The sequence below is a fragment of the Halictus rubicundus genome, chromosome 11 (assembly GCF_050948215.1).
Source record: "Halictus rubicundus isolate RS-2024b chromosome 11, iyHalRubi1_principal, whole genome shotgun sequence".
Classification (NCBI taxonomy): domain Eukaryota; kingdom Metazoa; phylum Arthropoda; class Insecta; order Hymenoptera; family Halictidae; genus Halictus; species Halictus rubicundus.
In genome coordinates this window covers 10,034,396-10,051,276 of record NC_135159.1, presented here as the reverse complement: position 1 = coordinate 10,051,276, position 16,881 = coordinate 10,034,396, and the positions used below count along the sequence as shown (strand labels likewise).

The window sequence follows — 16,881 nt, the reverse complement described above, 5'->3', positions numbered from 1 at the left end:
ATTGAAAAAAGCCATGGAAAGTCAATGTAAATCAAGGGAAACTATTCTGAGATACTAAAACTGTAAACTAGTCATGGAAAAACCAAATAAGTCGTGGAAAATTATTTCGAGTCCAAGAAAGTCATCACGATTAAAGGAACAAGTAGTCGAACAAGTAGTATAAGAAACTATACAGCCGAACAAGTGATATGCAATGTTTTCCAGATTGCCAGTAGTACAAGCAGTTGAAAAATCAGACAAGCAGCGTAACAAGCTACGTAGGAAACAATCTAGCCCGCCAAATGATTAAAAAAAAATAGAAAGTACGATTCAATGGTATAATAGTCGGCTACACAGCCCCACAAGTAGTGCAAGCGTTTCTATAGAGAGACAAATCGATGAAACGGGGTATCCAGAGCACGCCAGTAGTATAACCGAACGTTTGCTCGGACAAGTAGAATGAGTGGGTATATAGAGCAGTAGAATCGGTGTGTTTGCCGTCACACAAGTGAAACAGGTCAGCGAGTCGAGCGAACGTAAAATGACTAATTGTATAAAACGACGAGTCCTGTAAACATTATCCGATCCACCGGGAATGTTTGCATGATCAACAAGATTACACAAACTAAAAACAAGATGAGGGTTTCATCGAATGAGATTCACGGTGCAATTATTACGTCTGGGACCAAGGCAAGGAACACCGTGGTAAAGAATCACCTGCAAGAAATTACGGGATTAGCTTCGAAAAAGAGGTCGTGCAATTAAGTTATGAGGCTAATACGGTCTGATTTAGGTGGCAGCGTCGCGACTACGTGGCTCGCCATACGTTCTGGGATTCAATGATTAGGAACCACGTCAGGAGCATCTAGAATATTAAAGCCACTTTGAAAACGATGAGTCTGGAGCTCCTGATGAGCTCTGGAAATACTACTGAGTGGCTGCCAAGCGTTATGAAATTATTTACAATAATCGCAGTACTTGAGAAAGGCACTGGGAAGTGAAGGAAAAAATAAATGAACAGTAAAATAAGACTATACAGTGGCAGAGAAAAATCCAACAACGAAGACAGACTAACACAGAAAAACAAATAAATAATTATACAAGACTACAAAACTAGATTAAGAGAAATCGAAAGAAGCATTAGAAAGAACATTTTTTAAAAATCTCGTTTTCTGATATTAAAGCAATAAGGGGATTTAGCGTTTCATTGGGGGGAGAGAAAATCGAAACAGACAAATATCAGGAAAACGGGAATAAAATTTTTCCGTACCATTTCAGGGGGATGAAAATTTGAAGAAAACTTTATGGTACGTACTTTGAGAAATTTGTGAAAATTATATTGAGTTTCACCGTTCTTTTGTCACGAGCAAAGCGAAGAGGGTTTCGAGCTGGTCCAGGAAGCATCTGTCGTCGGACGGGATCGGAATTCGGGTACGAAGGAGCTTCTCCGAGAAAGTGGTTCGAAAAATTTTCCAAGGGGTCATTAAAAGCGGAAAAACATAGGGGAATTCCCGGCAATTTCGGCGAGCGACTCATTGAAATTCCAGACGGTGACCTCTCCGCGACACAGACAGCAAGAAAGCGAACGGACGTTTCTAAAGTACGCTGAGTAGATTGGTCCCGTGTGCCCACGATTGGTATCTCGGGAATACTGATGTGATGAATATGTTTCATAATAAATATCTTCCCACCGCAACAATATAAATTTTTCACCCTTCCATGCGAGTGATCACGCAAATTAATCAAACTTCAGTCTGGGTTTTATTAATCAGACAAAAGCAATAGGTTCAATTTAGTGGACAAGTAGAATATACCTGTAATTAATCGGACAAGCAGAATATACCTGTAATTGGTTGGACAAGTAGAATATACCTGTAATTAATCGGACAAGTAGAATTGATCTGTTGTTTAGCACAGTAGAATGTGTCTGTTTTTAATCAGGCAAGAGTTAAGATTCAGAATTAAGGTGTAACGCAGCCCTTTCCTTGGCTGACTTAAAATAATCTGGCCCCCTCGTCTGATTTACGACAGATCGATTCTACTTGAACATATCTACTTTAAAGAGACTGGTCTTACGTTTCTACGTGTCAGCTTTAGCACAGACTCGTCCTACATGTCTGATTTAAAACAGACTCGTTCCACTTGGCTGCTGTGAGCCACTATTGAATCAATTACACCTTTCCCGAACGGTTCTCCCTTGAAGTCGAGCGGATCGTTTTCGAACGGCGGAACCATTGCATCAGTATGTTGGACCGAATAATCGGTTCACACAGTTGGCCAGAAGATGCCTTGTAGGTATCGATCTATCGCCATGAAGCGCAATAAATTGACCGACACTTAGAACGAAGGGAACCGCATGCACGCCGGATCTCTCCTCTCGAAGTTGCTCCCCTTTGACCCTGCGTCACAGAGGGATCCTCGAACTTCGTAAAGGGAAAGGGCGGAAGGGAGAGGAGTCCCGGAGAAGCTGGCGCAAGTTCCACAGGATTTCCTTTTATCCTGTCACCCTTCCACAGGAGGGAATTCTTTGGAGCCAACGAGCCCGTACCTCGGATGGCGAAGAATGAGAGAAATAAATGTGAAAGGGAAAATATGAATCCCCCTCCGCGAAACCGGATTCCAGAAACATATAGAACCAGGAACCTCGGACCGGGAGCATGATAAAAGCTTCGGAAAAGAGTTACCATAAAGCGCGTGGGAATACGGGGACCGCCTGAAAATTGAATCCCACGCCGGGATTAAGCAATCTGGCCAGAGTTAAGTACCTTGTTCTGTTCTCGGCGACGAATACTTAACAACCGCTCGTTCATTTCCCGAGCACAGTACGCAGGCCCAAAAAATAATAAGACATTCCCTTTGTGAACTGTGGAACTTCCATCTTTCTCGTTTCATTTAAATTTGTAAAGCGTTCGAACATTAACATACACTGCCGACGGTGTATTAATTGTCTGCTTCATATCAGGCCGATTCTACTTGCCTGACTAATAACAATAATAACAGGTAATATCTACTGGCTTGATCAAAAACATTCTCTCCACTCGTCTGATTGATGACAGGTACTCTCTGCTTGCCCGACTATTAACCGACACTCGCTACTTGTCTGATCCACCAGACAGCGAATTTCGTTCACTCCTGAAAAAAAAAATGAGTACGTAAAATATAAAACAGTGGAAAAATTATAACAACTCATGGATGCCAGTATATAATTTTCATGTCTACAAAATTTTCGAAGGAACAAGGATATTTGCATTCGGTGCCAATTTCTTGCAATCAATGAAGAAAATTTTTATTTGGCATGGAGTTCGCCAGTCTATTAATAACAGACCTGTTTGTTAATAACATGGCACGTTGCTTATGGGATTAATAGTAACTTCGATGCCGTGGAAGATACGTGACACTGACAGAGTGAGGCTTCTAATAAAGCAAACGGCGTTTCCATGGAACAAAGTGTTTGTCCACAATCGACGACAGCGTTTAATTGCAGGGAATACACCGGGCCGTGACGGATAATTAATAGTTATTCGTAACGACGCAGGAACAGGTTCTGGCCGAGTTCGAAGAGTTCTGGGGACCCATATCGGAATCGGCGTGTGTTCACTGACTCGTGGAATACGGCGAGAGCTACTCACGTGTAGTAAAGCTGTGATCCCACCAGTCCGTCCGGCATAGATAAGCCTTCAGGTCGTCTGCAGTCCGAGCGACTATCACCACCGGAGGCGCGACCAGAGTCCGGATGCTCAGGAACACGCTGAATATCATCACGATGATGCCAAGCCGCTTCAGCAGGCTGCCGTCTGTTATTTTCACTGCTCGAGCCGATTTCACTCGGAATATAACCGATATCCTGCGAGCAAACAAACACGTTCCCTATAGCATAGTTTGGGCAGGGAAAAAAGTTTCGTGAGGCAAAGTTGCATGGTTTTCTTTTTTTTGATAGAACATCCCCCGAATTTTCATCCCTCGGCGCATCAAATATATAGAACCGAATATTGTAAAATATACCAATAGTCGCAGTTAGTTTAGAATATCGCGATTGTTAGTTTAAAAGTTGTTTGAATTGTTTTACTGTTTTCTGCAATCCTGCGATTCACCCTGGACGCAGCCCAACCTAACCGCAACAGCACCGTCATTTTGCGTCTGTACGAAGCAGTCGATCCGAAAAAAACTGCACCCCCCCCCCCCGCCCCTATTGTCCTAGAACTTTGTGCCTTTGAAAGCCGATCTCGCAGCCACCCTTTTCCTTAGGTGTGCTCGTCGTTCAAAGGCCGCATCGTGAATCGAGATTCCGCCAGGCAGAGAACGTCGTATCTCTGTTACTGCCGGGGAATTTTCGAACTGTGCTACTCCGTTCCCCGCAGATATAAAATGGCCATGGGGACCGTCGCGTCGAGCTTCACGGTATTTTTCCAAGAGAGGCGGAGCTCGCCCGTTGCTGCAATGTTATTTGTTTTGAACGGAAGTGTAGTCAGAGGAAAAGCAATCGCCATTAACGGACGTTTCTTTCGTGGCGGATAAAGAATACCAATTTGAGATTGAAAAGGGGGTTCACCTTTACCAAATGTATTATTCTCGAGTCGAATAATAGAACTTTTGATATATCTTCGATGAGACTCCAACTTTCCGCAATTGAAGATACGGAAAATTATTTTTCTTGCTACCAAGGAAAATTGTGGGAGATACAAACTGTCGTGAAAAATTCTGCCGAGTTCTGTAGAACGACGAATGACGGCGTGGAAAAGTGTTACCAACGATGAAATAACGATTTGCATCTTGAGAAAGCCGTGTGAGTCATGGGAAATCACGTCGAGTCATGGGAAATCATCTTGAGTCGTGGGAAATCGTTTTCAGTCTTGGAAAATCATTGTATGTCATGGGAATCTACCTTCGGTCCTGGAAAACAATATTTTGAGTTGTAGAGGAACTTTAAAAAATCATGGAAAATTATTTGAGTCGTAGAAAAGCGTTTTGAGTTCAAGAAAGTACCTAGGAGTCATGGAAAAGTGCTACTTGTAAATTCTGGGAAACTCTTCCGAGATATTAAAAATGTCCACGAGTCATAGAAAATTGCTACTGGCCACGAAGAAATCAGAACGGACCATGGAAAATTGTATCGAGTCGAGGATAGATAGTCCGAAGTCAAGGAAAATTATATTCTGGAGGAAAACTACGCGGGAGGAAAACAATTTCCGTGGAATAAAGGCGAGGATGAGTAGCAGAGGCAACGTAAGAGGATCGGACCTTTTTCCGGAATCGTCGCAGGGTCCATTCAGAGGCTGCGCCTATTAGAAACCCGCCGGTACAGCTGAATTTACGTAATGAAAGCCGTGGGAGTCTTACTACCGCTTAAGAAACTGCGTCAGGCGTCCTCGGGCGAAGTTTCCCCGGCCCCGGACAACTCCTGGCGCTCTTCTCCTTCGGAGAAAGAGTTAGCATTAATAGAGACGTGGACCCGTTGCCTCTACCTCGTCCCGTCGTGTTCAGAGCGAACCAGCTTTTATACTTTGTCCTTTAATCCCGGGTATCACCCGGCATTGGCAGAGCGTGGGCCAAATACGTCCCTATTGAATAGATAAAAAGGTTACTGGGAGGATTACATGACATTTGTAGCTGCATCTCGCTCGCGGAGAGACGTTGACTGAGTTATACCGGATCTGTCAACCGGAATAAGCTCTCGGGTTATTGTTGGACGATTACGTCCATCGCTCCTCTAATCTTTAGGATAGAAATTGTCCCGAGCTGGGACAGACTGCGGCCGGAGTTAAAGCGCAAGTCATCGTTAGGTGGTAGAATGGGTTCGTGGTGCGACTTGGTTAGGTCTCTATTGTTTAAAAGGATGTTCTGTGTCGCGAAAAAGTGGTTTGTACTGTGAACAAGAAGTACGAGTCTTGGAAAATTGTTTTATGTCGAGGAAAAGTAATACGAGTCATAGAACATTTTTCCGAGCCATGGAAAACCATTTCGAGTAATGGAAAAGAAAAACCGCTACGCGTGGAAGCGCGGAAAATCCATTCGAGTCGTGGAAAATTAGTTTGAGTCCAAAGAAGTCGCCATGGATAATGGGAAATGTGGTTGAGTGATGCAAAACGACATTTTCTGTTATACAAATCACTACTGCTACTAATCGCTACTTCAGGAAAATTATACTGAACCGCGGAAGAGTATCGTGAGAATAGCCCATGTTTCTCGATCCCCTACTACCATACAGGTGGTAGTTACGTGGTATGACAAGCGATGTCAGGCTCCCCGGCAAGCTGACCTAGCAAACACTATCGATCTGACCTCAAGTAACAAGTCGGATGCAAGTTTCTTGACATGTGTACCAGCTGCTACTTACTATAGCGGTATCGCCGGTGTCCTCTGAGGGGTTCGAATCAATCTGGACACACATCTGACAAACTACACGCTTGTGAGAAGATCCTTAAACGTCGCAATCCTCTTCATTTAGTATCGTCGGTAAAAAAAGAAGAATGAAACAGCTCCACTCCAATGCAACAAATTATACTGTAAATGACGTTTGAATTACAACTGGGAGCCTGTTTCAATTTCAATCAGTCGCAAATTGAGATCCTGTTGTACTCCGATTACAGTGTCAATCGATTCAGTTCGATGGACTCGAGTTTCTGTAATGACGAAATTTATTCAAAGAACGGCACAAACGGTTTCCATCGAAACGAGATTCTTCGGTGTTTCCAGCGGGTGCTACTCGTCCCACCGAAGCAGATAAACAACGACCGACTAAAGAACCCATTTAATTAACGAGGAAACTCGATCGAAACTTTTCAACTAGATGTTTCAACGATAAGAAAAATATGAATAAACGGCAGGGCGGAAGTTGATGAGGAATAATGGACTTTTGATTACGCGAAGACTATTCAATGTACTCGCAAGTACGCGCGACTTTCAAACTTATCTTGTCCGCGCGAGACTCTGAATCATTCTGACGCTTCAACTTAATTCAACTTTTTAAATTACAAACTCGCAGCCCGGAACTGCTCGGCCCATTCAAACGGTCCGCGAATACTTTACAGCTTTTGATCAGCTGATTAATGAAAAGCAAAAGTTCCGCTAAAAGCTGCCACGGTGTAAAATGTTCGAACATGGACCTGGCGGTTACGTGATAATTAATTACTCATGATTTACGACTAGGAATATTCTTATATGTTCCAGTAAGGGTGAATATGATTTTAAGATTTCTAAACTCTCTTTTCGTATAATTTGTATTAAAGATTAAAAGAACATGTTTAATTTAATTTAATTTATAAATAAGTACACTTTCACACAACTCGCGGGGTTTTTCGTCGACTCAACACAGTCTCTCATGACTTACACAGTTTTCCTATCATTTCAAATCATTTTCCATGACTCTGAATGTATTTCTAAACTATTTGAAGAACATCAAATTGTTCAAAGTCGAATCTTCATTGATTAATTTTCCGGTGGTCGAAGCAATTTTCCAAGACTCGATCGGTGTTCCCAAAAATTGTATAAATTTTCAGTAGTTCGTAAAATGCTTTTCCTAGGACATAGATGAAAATATTTTTCGATGGATTGGAGGAGTCGAGTGCAGCGGTGCAGTTTCAGGATACACCGTTCGAAATTTTCTTAGATTTTCGACTCGTTCTTTTTCCACGAACGTCAGCCGACGAATAGGGATCGCCGACAAGATCGACTCGAATCGATGGCTCGAAGTTGCCCGGCGATTGCTGGTCAGCCAGTGTGTATAACTTCCGCTTCCCTTCTTTTTCCGATCTTGCTCGCGAAATTCTTCTCTTCGTTGCTCACCGTATTTTCGGTACTCGGGAAATTCCGGGATAAAGATCGCCGCCGGTTTCATCCCTTATTTTCCTCATCGGACGCGCCTGACTCCCTCCCACTTTTCTGATAGCAGCCAAGAAAAAAGTTCACCGGAGGTTCGCTCGTTGAATTCGTAAACCAGTTATCGAATGGTGCCTGACCAAGGAGGAGGGCCTGGCCTTCCGCACCTTCTGTCCCCTATATAATGATAAAACTGATCCTTGCTACCCGTAAAAATTTCTTCTGTCAGCTCGGGGGGATTGAAGAGGGCTGGGTAATTCCTAAATTTAAAATCCACCTATCTTCAGGGACCGTCGTCTCTAGAAACGAATGATGACTTTGATCTCGGTGCGATAAATTGATCCCGAGCCATGCGAAACTCCAATAAGTCAAGAAAAATCACTTTCTGCAATGAAAAAGTATATTACTTGTCATGGGAAAATATTTGTTAACTCGCGGAACAAAATTACGAGTCATGGAAAACCATTTTGAGTCATGGAAAACTATATTGAGTCATGGAAAAGCGTTGCAAGCCCTGGAAAATCCTTTTTACCCATGGAAAACCACTTTTGTAATTGCAAAAGTACATTGTAGGTCATGGAGAAACATTCTGAGTCATGGAAAATTGTTTGAAATCATAAAACAGCATTTTGAGTCATATAAGACTGTAATGGATTGCGGAAAAATATCCTCAGCCATGAAAGACGGTTACAAATCATCGGAAACATCATTTTGAGTCATAGAAAATCAGTAGAAATCAAGAATTTTCAAAGGACCCGGAAAATATACATTACTGATTAAATATGCATTGTTCTCCGATGGAAATATGCTAAAATTTGTTCCCAATGCTGGAGAATGTTGGAGGCACAGATGCGATTATAATTCAATGCAGAATGTTTCAGAAGTATCTTCATACCCGACGTGAAAAATTATGATATTCCGTCAAACTTTCCGCTCCGGGTATTAAATCTGGCTCAAGTTCCATGAGTTTCCAACGTTTCGCCAGGAATTCATTGCGCAGGTGTTGCGGGAAACGTGAATGTAATTCACGATAACGCGAAGATTAATATTCACCATAGAAATTCGCATGAAAACGATTGATAATTCATCGTGTTGGCTTTTATAACCATTCTGAGCTTTAAAGCTACGTTATTTCGCAGCGTAGACGTGTGCGAAAATACATGTACCGCCGGTTTACAAAATCGTGTATAAACACGTAAGAAAATTATAGACTCCAGAAAAATCGTGTGGACTAATGAAAAATTGTCTTGAGTCATGGAAAATTAGCGTGGACTCGCGGAAATTGGTCTTGAGTCATGGAAAATTAGCGTGGACTCGCGGAAATTGGTCTTGAGTCATGGAAAATTAGCGTGGACTCGCGGTGATTGGTCTTGAGTCATGGAAAATTCGCGTGATCCCGTGAAAATGGTCTCGAGTCAAGTCGTGGAAAATCGTCTCGACTCGTGGAAAATTATGTTGAACCTAACGAAATCATATAGACTCATGGAAAATTGAGTCTAGTTGTGGAAAATCTTGACTCCTCAAAAATTCTCTGGGCTCTTTCCAGATCGTTCTAGAGAGTCAAAAATCACGTTTGAGAAAAATATTCGTGAAAAGATGTAAAATCGTTGGAGACGGTGCTTCTCACTATCGGGAAAAATTGGTTATGGTCTGTGCACACTTCAAATATGTAAAGTGGTTTGCAGAATCTATTAAAAATCCTCAAGACCAACATGAAACTTTCAAGTTTCTCTGCCGGCTAACTCCTCGTCCTCGGCCGTCGTTTTAAAAGGTTTCTGCGAGCGGCGGATCACAGAAACAGCTCTCAGCAGCTAGACGCCGGGTCAAATATCGTTTGGTGGGACGTTGGTTCCTACTCACCGCCAGGTTTTGAGCATGAGCGCACCGTAGGTGAGGGAGAATCCAATTTCTCGCAGCCAAACTCGCACCGTGCACGTTATGACGTTTGGACGGGGGTACATTACAATCGTCTGAAACAAAAGGAAATTGATTCCCGTCAGTCCCCTTATAATTCACCCGATTTTTCCGCGAGACTGCCGCAGGAAAAATCTTTTCCGATATTTCCGTTATGAAACCGTTCCCTATTGTTTTGGTTATTTTGAAACGGTTTTCCTCGCGGACACCGTAAAGAAATTAACGGAAAATAAACACAGCATTGGTCGTCAGAGCTGACGGCAATTGGACAAAGTCGCCGACGTTACGGACAATGAAGGTCTTTCAATTTTCCGGACGAAATCGCGGTGCAATTGTTTATTTTACCGTGTCCGCCACCAAAAAGAAATATCGCACCGTTTTACGAGAGTCATAGAGAACGTTTCAGCCGACGCGGCAGGGTTTCCAGCGCGAGAAACCTTTGCCAGCGATGGCTATTCTTCAGAATCGTAAAAAGTAAGGAGGCGAACACTTACTGTGCAATATATGAAAAATGCACCCAGCACGATCACACGGAGGAGTACCGGGCTCGCAGCTCTCACCACCTGCAACCAACAAGGTTACGAATTTCATTAGTATGCCGGACCTGCGTGCAAGCATTAAAAGTTACGACACCGTTATTATTAATAACCGTCGCAGAGGGTGACTTGTTCAGTGACACAACGGGTCGAGATGTGAATAAATCAAGATTCAAGTATATCTTGACCTTTTTGTGTTAAACACTTTCTGAAAAATATGTTTGTCATGTGTGGAAATGTACGAGTCTCTTGGAAAGTTTTTCAGAATCATGATAGTGCACGTCAAACTCGTTGAAAAACGTTTCTGGTCGTAGAAAGTGAGTTTGAGATATAATAAACGAATTTTGAGTCATGGAAAATTGTTTGAAAGAATGAAAAATTGTATCGAGTAAAAATTGTCCAGTCATAGAAAATTGTGTCAAGTTATGAAAAATGGTCTTCACTAATGTGAAATTGTGTCGAGTTATGGAAAATGCTGTCGAGTCATGGAAAATCTGGTTATAAGTCAAAGAAAATGGTATAAACTCGTGGAAAATCCTGTCGAGTTATGGAAAATTGTGTCGAGTGATGGGAAATGCGTTCAAGTCATGGAAAATTCGATCACAGGCCAAAACATCGTACAGACTCCTGGAGAATTGTCTCGAGTCACGACATATCTTGCCAAGTAATACAAAATTGCTTCGACGGATGAAAAATCTAGCAACTTCGTGGGAAGCTGTTCCGGATAATTCAGCCCGCATAATGAAAAATCGTGGGCGCTTTGAGGTAGGTCGAAGCATTCAGCAAGAACTTTTCGATTGTCTTCGGGAGAAATTCCGTGCTCGGCCATTAAAATGATTTAAGCTGTTCGCAGTTTTGCGCGGGCCGCGATATAATAAACTTCGGCCGTAAAACCGTATTCGATTTCATGCGGAACAATCCGTGTGTACGTTATACACGGGGAGTTTGAGCCGCGGCGGTCGCCCATTCAGGATCCGCTGCTTGCACAGCCGTGGCTCTTTAAGGTTTTTAATCGTCCCGAAGTTTCACCCCAGACCTTTCCAGCCCCTTTCACCCGGCCCGTGACACAGTTTGCGCAAGAAACAGACACATTATCAAGACCGGAGGGCTGTTCGTTAAATAGGAAATCAGAACTTCGGGAATTGCATTCGTCGCGGAGAATCTACGGTCGGTCTGAACTTCCCCGACAACAATGGGATCTCGTTCCTCGTTGCCTGCAATCCACCCACGACCCCGAACCCTTCGATCCCCACTTCCACACTCTCCAACGATAGAACACTTGCCGTTTTTAATTCGGCAAAAATTTGTAGCCTGCACTCTTCGGACCGCGGCGAACAAGAGCTCCAAAGTAACTTCGGCTGTAAATTCAATGCAACGGATTATCCTTACTTACTGCGCTCTTAAATTGTTTCGCCCCCTTCTGGATTCGAACGCGGAAATTTCTTGTTAAAGACAATTTATTTCGAGTCCACTTTAGACGCGATATTAGACGCACTTTGTATTAAAAATGGTGTGGAGTGCTGTAAATTTAAACGGTTGGAAGACTGAGTGGAAAATCGATAGACCTATAGAGCTACAGAGTCATGAAAAATAGACTTGAGTTGCGGAAAATTGTGTGAACTCATGGAGAAGTTTATGGACTCGTCGAAAATTGCTGAGTCCTTGAATGTTATGTAGTTTCGTAAAATATTGTCTTGAGTCGTGGAAAATTGTGTAGAGTCGTGAAAAATTGTCTTGAGTCGTAGAAAATTGTGTGAATTCATGACAAATTGTCTTGACTCGTGGAAAAATCTGTAGACTCGTGAAAAATTGTCTTGAGTCGTGGAAAAATCTGTATATTCATAAAAAATTTTCTTGAGTGGTGGAAAAATCTGTAGACTCGTGAAAAATTGTCTTGAGTCGTGGAAAAATCTGTATATTCATAAAAAATTTTCTTGAGTCGTGGAAAAATCTGTAGATTCGTGAAAAATTTTCTTAAGTCGTGGAAAAACCTGTATATTCATAAAAAATTTTCTTCAGTCGTGGAAAAATCTGTAGATTCGTGAAAAATTGTCCTGAGTCGTGGAAAAATCTGTAGACTCGTGAAAAATTGTCTTAAGTCGTGGAAAATTGTCTCGAGTCATGGAAACTGGTATTGATCCATGGAAAATTGTCTCAAGTTATAGAAAATTTTGTAGACTCATGGAAATTTTAATGAACTCCTGATAAATAGTCTTGAGTCCTCGAAATATATTCTCCTTCGATCTAAATGCACCAAGTACACTTTGCCCCGTAAATCATGGTCTCTTTATCCGCCAAATCATGGATTTCTCACCATCCAGACTTCATCGATTTAAAAGCCCCGGATTTCCTGTCCCATTGCATGATTTCCCTCCACTTGATTCTGCCCTGCACTTTCTAAAAGACGGAATGAAACAATTTGCATTATCGACGTGTACGCCACTCGGTTTTCATAAAAATAAAAGTGACCGCCCCCGGTCTGTTACATGCAATTCGAAAGCCTTCCCGTCGAGCATTCTTCTTGTTTTATTCAGACTTTTCTTTCTCGCTTCCCTCTTTTTGCCAAGGCTGATTCCTGGCCTTTCTCTTATGCATTACATTTAAATATTTCCTGGCCTTACTTATATTTTTCTTGTAGCTCATTGAAATGCATTGTCTTCTCTTGACTGTTCCTTAAGCGGTTCACCGGCTGTTAGTAGTTTCTTTTGCTCGTACGTCTCGCATGAGCGGCTTTCTCTGCGATTTCTGGTCCTTTCGGTGGACCGTTCTCGGCCAGGAAAGTATGCAAGAGCTATCCTTCCTTTGTATTCAAGTGTTATCGCAAGGTTCCACCGAACTATTCCCATTTCCCCCCCTTTTTTTTCTAAATGGTTACTTAATCTTTAATGCGACCCCCCAGGAAGAACGCCGAGACTCTAATAGTAATCCTAACGATCGAAGTTTAGATGGAATCTCGGAGGATTATCTCGATTCGAAGCCTCAACCATCAGGGGGATCCTGAAATCCTGAAAAGTCAGAGATGGTATCTGAAATTTATTAATTTTCTTAATTTAAGAATTTTTAGTTTGTAATCCTTTAAGTTCCGTATGAAAAAGTTCGCAACCCTCCTGTGCCCACGTTCTCCACTTTGATAAAAAGATACACAACCCCAGAGGCAACGCGAAAGTTGAGCATCGTTGAAAGGGCTATGCATGGAAAAGTATGGAGCCGCAATTCGTTTCTCGATTAGCGAACAATGGCTACTGCAAAATGCAGACGAATATTCCAGTCTTGTTTTTGAAATGGATCCGTGCTCACTCTTTGTCCTGCGCTTCGAGTTTGATAGAATGTAGAATGAGAATTAAATATTGTGACGGAGTTACATCGTGTTAGTTTTTTTAGGCAGTCCAAGAAAATTTTCATTGCAAATCTGAAGGTATTTTCATAGATTAGAGATGCAAATTAACTTCTCATATTCGAAGAAGAGATTTTCCATTTCTTGAGATATAATTTTTCATGAGTCATTTTCCCATGACTGAAGACAATTTTCCAAGAGTCCACACTATTTTCCTAACCCTAATATAATTTTCCATGACTCAAGACAATTTTGTACAAAAATACATTCATCCACATTTATACAGTATGTTTTTGACTTGCCACAGGCAAAACTCCAGACTGGGAGAGGGGGTATTTCAATATTTTACTATTTCAGACGGCCGAATTACTTTCTCGGACATACATTCCCGTGTCTCTGGAAACCAGGCCGACGAACAACAACTTTTCCTGGAACATTTTTTGCCCTGACTCCCGTAGCCGAAAACATTTATGGCCAGCTGCTCTGGTAACGGGACACGCGTGTAAAATAAAAGCGTCACCCCCTACCCCAGGGATTCGCATTGTGGTAAAAGACATAAAGCTAGCGACCACTTTGACCGGGCGCCCTGCATTTTATATCGACGCACATTACCATCACCGGGCGCATGTACCTGCACGTGCTCGTCGTTAGTTCTTGCCATTTTCATGACAGTGCTGCGTGGACCCCTGAATATCGTCACGAACTTCGACCTCGTTCGACGATTTTGTAATTTCAATTCAAATGGCAGGTCGCGCGACGGGAACAATAACCTATTGCTCGGACGTTAAAAATTGAAACTGAAATAATATGAAATAATATTAAAAAGTACAGGGGAAATTATTTCGACGAGGAAAATTGTGTAGTCATGGAAAATTTTGTGGAGTTATGGAAAATTTTGCACAGTCTTGGAAAATGGACGAAAGTCGTGGAAAATTGTGCAGAGTCTTGGAAAATTGTGTATAGTCTTGGAAAATGGAGTAGAGTCGTGGAAAATTGTGTATAGTCTTGGAAAATTGAGCAGAGTCTTGAAAAATTGTGCAGAGTCTTAGAAAATTGTGCAGAATCTTGGAAAATGGAGTGGAGTCTTGGAAAATTGTACACAGTCTTGGAAAATTTCGTAGAGTCTTGGAAAATTGTGTATAGTCTTGGAAAATGGAGTAGAGTCGTGGAAAATTGTGCAGAGTCTTGGAAAATTGTGCAGAGTCTTAGAAAATTGTGCAGAGTCTTGGAAAATGGAGTAGAGTCATGGAAAATTGTTTATAGTCGTGGAAAATTGTGTAGATGATGTTTTTCATTCCACCGGTAAATATATAAAAATTGTCTCATAGATCACTGAATAAAATCAACAAAACTTTGATTACAAATTTGATGGAAATTGCAATCTAATGCAATGGAAAGTGGGGGTCTTTACGCACTTTAGGAGTCGTAGATTTGTAGTTCCGCGAATCCAGCTCCATTTTAAAGGGATTCCCATGGTCCCGTGAAAATACGATCGGGCGTGTCCGTAAAAACGAATACGTGCCGCGGCGGTCCACGTGAAATTGCATAAATATACATTTTTGTTTCGAACCTGGCGTCCCCATAAATCTCTCGGTCGGCGGAGTTACTTTCGCGGATAACTCTATATCATCTCGCCTCTTTTTATTGTGCCCGGACAAACCCGAGCGGGTTGTCACATCGTGGATTAACTTTCTTGCGGCGTTGCAAAATGGTGCTCATTCCTTCGCTGTATGGACCGCCTCGATTCGTTCTTGTAGCATTCAATTCGAATCTTCTCTGCCTTAAAAGGCCATCAGCGAAATGTTTCAGAATTTATCACGGGATTCATCATCGTTTTTAAAGGAGTAGAAGAACAAATGTTTATTTCACATACGAACAGAATAATTGCGTTTAACAATTTTCCTGCGTCGGTCGAAATGAAGCTAATTCTCAAAAAGCTTGTTCCGAATAATGGTAGATGACAATTTTTATAAATTGTGCACGACACAATTCGTTGTTAATAAATGGAGAATATGTTTTAATGAATTATAATGATTATAATGCTTTCGCAGGAACAGTGGAACACAAGTCAGAACAATTTGTTCGTTGATCCCAACTAACAAAATTCGCGCAGACATATACCAACGAATCCGCTGGCTCCAAGCTTATGTTCCGCTTTGGTATAGTTAAGGATGAAACTAACCGTAGTTGAGTAAATTTGGTGGTGAATATTTCACGACTAGCTGTGATAATGATGTAGTTACCCCTTCAGAGTTCCGATTCTGCAGTTACGGTCGTTTAGAGGGGGCTGCTGGTAGCCATGGCAACCAGAAGTAAGTTATATACTCCGCCAATATGATACAAATCTAGAAACTAACAATACCAGGACAAAAACAAACAACAAACGTAGAAACTTCCAACGCGCAAAATTAAACGATCCAAAACCTCCGTAAATGTAGCAACGATTAAACAAACGAGAAAAATAAAAGGAGAACTAGGAGAGGATTGCAAATTTTCGAAAATTTCAATCTGCGAAATTCATTGAAAAAATATGAAAAAGTTAGTTGCCTTCAATTGCTGTTTCTGCACGGGTTCCAGTAATTATTGAACAACAGCTAAGTTACAACTGATTACGCATACAACGCATTGCATATTAATGCGCGTCGCCGTTCAAATATTTGCCCCTAATTGCGATGACCATTCGCACACAGACCAGGCGACGGGAAATGACGCGGGGAAATATTGCGAAAGTTTTAATGGAACAATATTGCAAAACGTTCACGTTTTCTTCGTTTTGCCGTTCCGGATATTTTCGAAGTCGTTTATTTTTCTCCACCGGCGGGCAACAAATTTTGAATCCACGCGAAATTTACTGGGAGTGCACGTCAGGCGCAGTAGTATTGGACAGACGTGGGCCAGACACGTCAAGGAAAAGGGCTCTGAAACATCTCCGACATTAAACATTTCTCCGCATCCCAGGGAAATTATATATCTCCGCACATTACACGACTTCAATTCCCCCGTGCATTTGCCATACGCCTTTTACAAAATACAATATTTCCAGACAGTGACTCTCTGCAACAAACGCTCTACAGACTTTAATCAGTAGATGATGCCAGACCGCAGTGCCACTGGCTTGAAAAATTAAAAATTTCTGTTATGAATTCAGTCGGGCAGGAGCCAGACACGCTGGTTTATGTACAACGTATACTACAGACACAACTTCACTGGCTTGAAAAATTACGGACTTCTATTCTGAACTCACTTTCAGGATATTTGAAATGTGCACCTTCGTTTGCCGTGGTATTTGCCTGACGTGTCAGA

General features: G+C 41.9%; 2 protein-coding genes across 3 annotated transcripts in view; both read right to left on the bottom strand.

Annotated features, from left to right (window-relative positions):
• Positions 1-16,881, bottom strand: part of LOC143358931 (metabotropic glycine receptor) — a 152,756-nt gene that overhangs the window by 28,358 nt on the left and 107,517 nt on the right. Inside the window, exons 6-8 of the mRNA XM_076796469.1 lie at positions 10,203-10,271; positions 9,655-9,764; positions 3,609-3,823 (exon numbers count right to left, since the gene is read on the bottom strand). Of these exons, the coding sequence (XP_076652584.1) occupies positions 3,609-3,823; positions 9,655-9,764; positions 10,203-10,271 (394 nt within the window). The remainder of the gene's footprint in view (positions 1-3,608; positions 3,824-9,654; positions 9,765-10,202; positions 10,272-16,881) is intronic.
• The window catches only part of LOC143358944 (uncharacterized), a 321,603-nt gene that overhangs the window by 246,815 nt on the left and 57,907 nt on the right, over positions 1-16,881 (bottom strand). The gene's annotated exons all lie outside the window — the stretch shown is intronic.